Genomic DNA, 1515 nt, shown 5'->3' with positions numbered 1-1515 from the left:
CTTGTGTCCCCAATTCCCCCCCTCCAAGGAGGCTTGGGCACCTTAAGTCCCTGCTGAAGGAGCTGCTGACAGGCAGAAACTGCCCAGCCGTGTGGTGCAGCTGATAATCTTCCAGCTGCCAGTGCTGCTGGTGGCTGCAGGTCAGACTCACCCCGAGAACTGGTACAGCTGGTCCATGAGTGTGTTGCTGACCCTGACCTCCTCTTCCAGTTGCAGCCTGCCTCCAGGTGGATCCCAGTGCGGAACCTGCAGCATCCCTAACTCCTGGCACTCCAGTGCTTCGGCCACAATGGCAGGTCGAGGTGGAGCTGCTCGACCGAACGGACCAGCTGCTGGAAACAAAATCTGCCAGTTTAAACTCGTTCTCTTGGGAGAGTCGGCAGTGGGGAAATCCAGCCTGGTCCTGCGCTTCGTGAAGGGGCAGTTCCACGAGTACCAGGAGAGCACGATCGGAGGTGAGTGCTGGCCCCAGACACCTGCAGCCAGAAGATGCTGGGCTCACCAGTGCAGCCCCGGGGATCAGCGGTAACAGGGGCTGTGTGGGGCTGCTCTGGGGGTTTTGCTATGAGCAGTGAGGCAGGTAATGCTTCAAGTCCTGCTGTACAACTTGTTTGTTGGTCTGAAGATCAGTGCAGCCATGGGTACTGCTATGGCAACCGTGTGCTCTGCCTCTGAGGCATCTTCACTTCCAGCGCTTGAATTCCTGCTTCTAATTAGAACCGAGGCCTTCGGCTCAGTTTGTAGTCCATAATTAGCTGCTCAGACCATGGGCTGGGACTTGGGGGCTGTTTCTAGCCTGACCATGTTCACTGATCCCACAGCTCTCAGCTCGAGCAGCTCTGTAGCTTGAAATCATTAGCCCGGTGTCAGCAACCAAAGGTTGGTCGGCACCCGTGTCTCTGGGCAGCAGCACTGGGAGGCTCGTGCTGAGAAGAGGCTTGGCTTCTCCCCGTAGTAACTGTGGAGTACACGTAGCTGTAAGGATTGCTCAGGGACAGGCAGAGCTTAGCACTCTGCTGCGAGGGCCGTGTGGGTGCTCTGCTGCTCCGTCCGTATCCAAGGATGGTTATATCACATGGTGTGAGACCTGCTGGGACAAGAAAATAACCAGTTATCAAGTTGGGGAGTGCAGAGTAACGGGGCTGACTGGTGCTCTCCAGAGCCAGCACTGGCGATGCGGAGCCGCTCTCGGCCGGAGGTAAGGCAACACACGCCTTCTCTTCCAGCTGCCTTCCTCACACAGACAGTCTGCCTGGATGACACGACGGTGAAGTTTGAGATCTGGGACACGGCAGGGCAGGAGCGGTACCACAGCCTGGCCCCCATGTACTACCGACGACCTCAGGCTGCCATCGTCGTCTACGACATCACCAACACAGTGAGCACTGGGTGGGGACAGCGGCTGCGCCTGCAGCTGAGGCCTCTGGGTTCCCTGGGAGAGAGCCAGTTGCAGAGTCCCCGCGGGTGCCGGCCGGCGGGTGCTGGGTCTCTTCAACAGCCGGTGGCCCCCTCTCG

At 58.8% G+C, this 1515-nt stretch overlaps 1 protein-coding gene across 3 annotated transcripts in view; it reads left to right on the top strand.

Moving 5' to 3' along the window:
* Positions 1-210: 210 nt before the first annotated feature.
* The window catches only part of RAB5C (RAB5C, member RAS oncogene family), a 3122-nt gene continuing 1817 nt past the window's right edge, over positions 211-1515 (top strand). The window contains exons 1-2 of one of the 3 annotated variants that reach the window (XM_010134372.1): positions 211-455; positions 1227-1378. In XM_010134372.1, the coding sequence (XP_010132674.1) occupies positions 290-455; positions 1227-1378 (318 nt within the window). In that variant the 5' untranslated portion in view covers positions 211-289. The remainder of the gene's footprint in view (positions 456-1226; positions 1379-1515) is intronic. The other 2 variants (XM_010134374.1, XM_010134373.1) reach the window with 2 other exon arrangements.

This window comes from Buceros rhinoceros, unplaced genomic scaffold, assembly GCF_000710305.1.
Source record: "Buceros rhinoceros silvestris isolate BGI_N320 unplaced genomic scaffold, ASM71030v1 scaffold35384, whole genome shotgun sequence".
NCBI classification, from domain to species: Eukaryota; Metazoa; Chordata; class Aves; order Bucerotiformes; family Bucerotidae; genus Buceros; species Buceros rhinoceros.
This window is presented reverse-complemented; position numbering and strand designations above follow the sequence as displayed.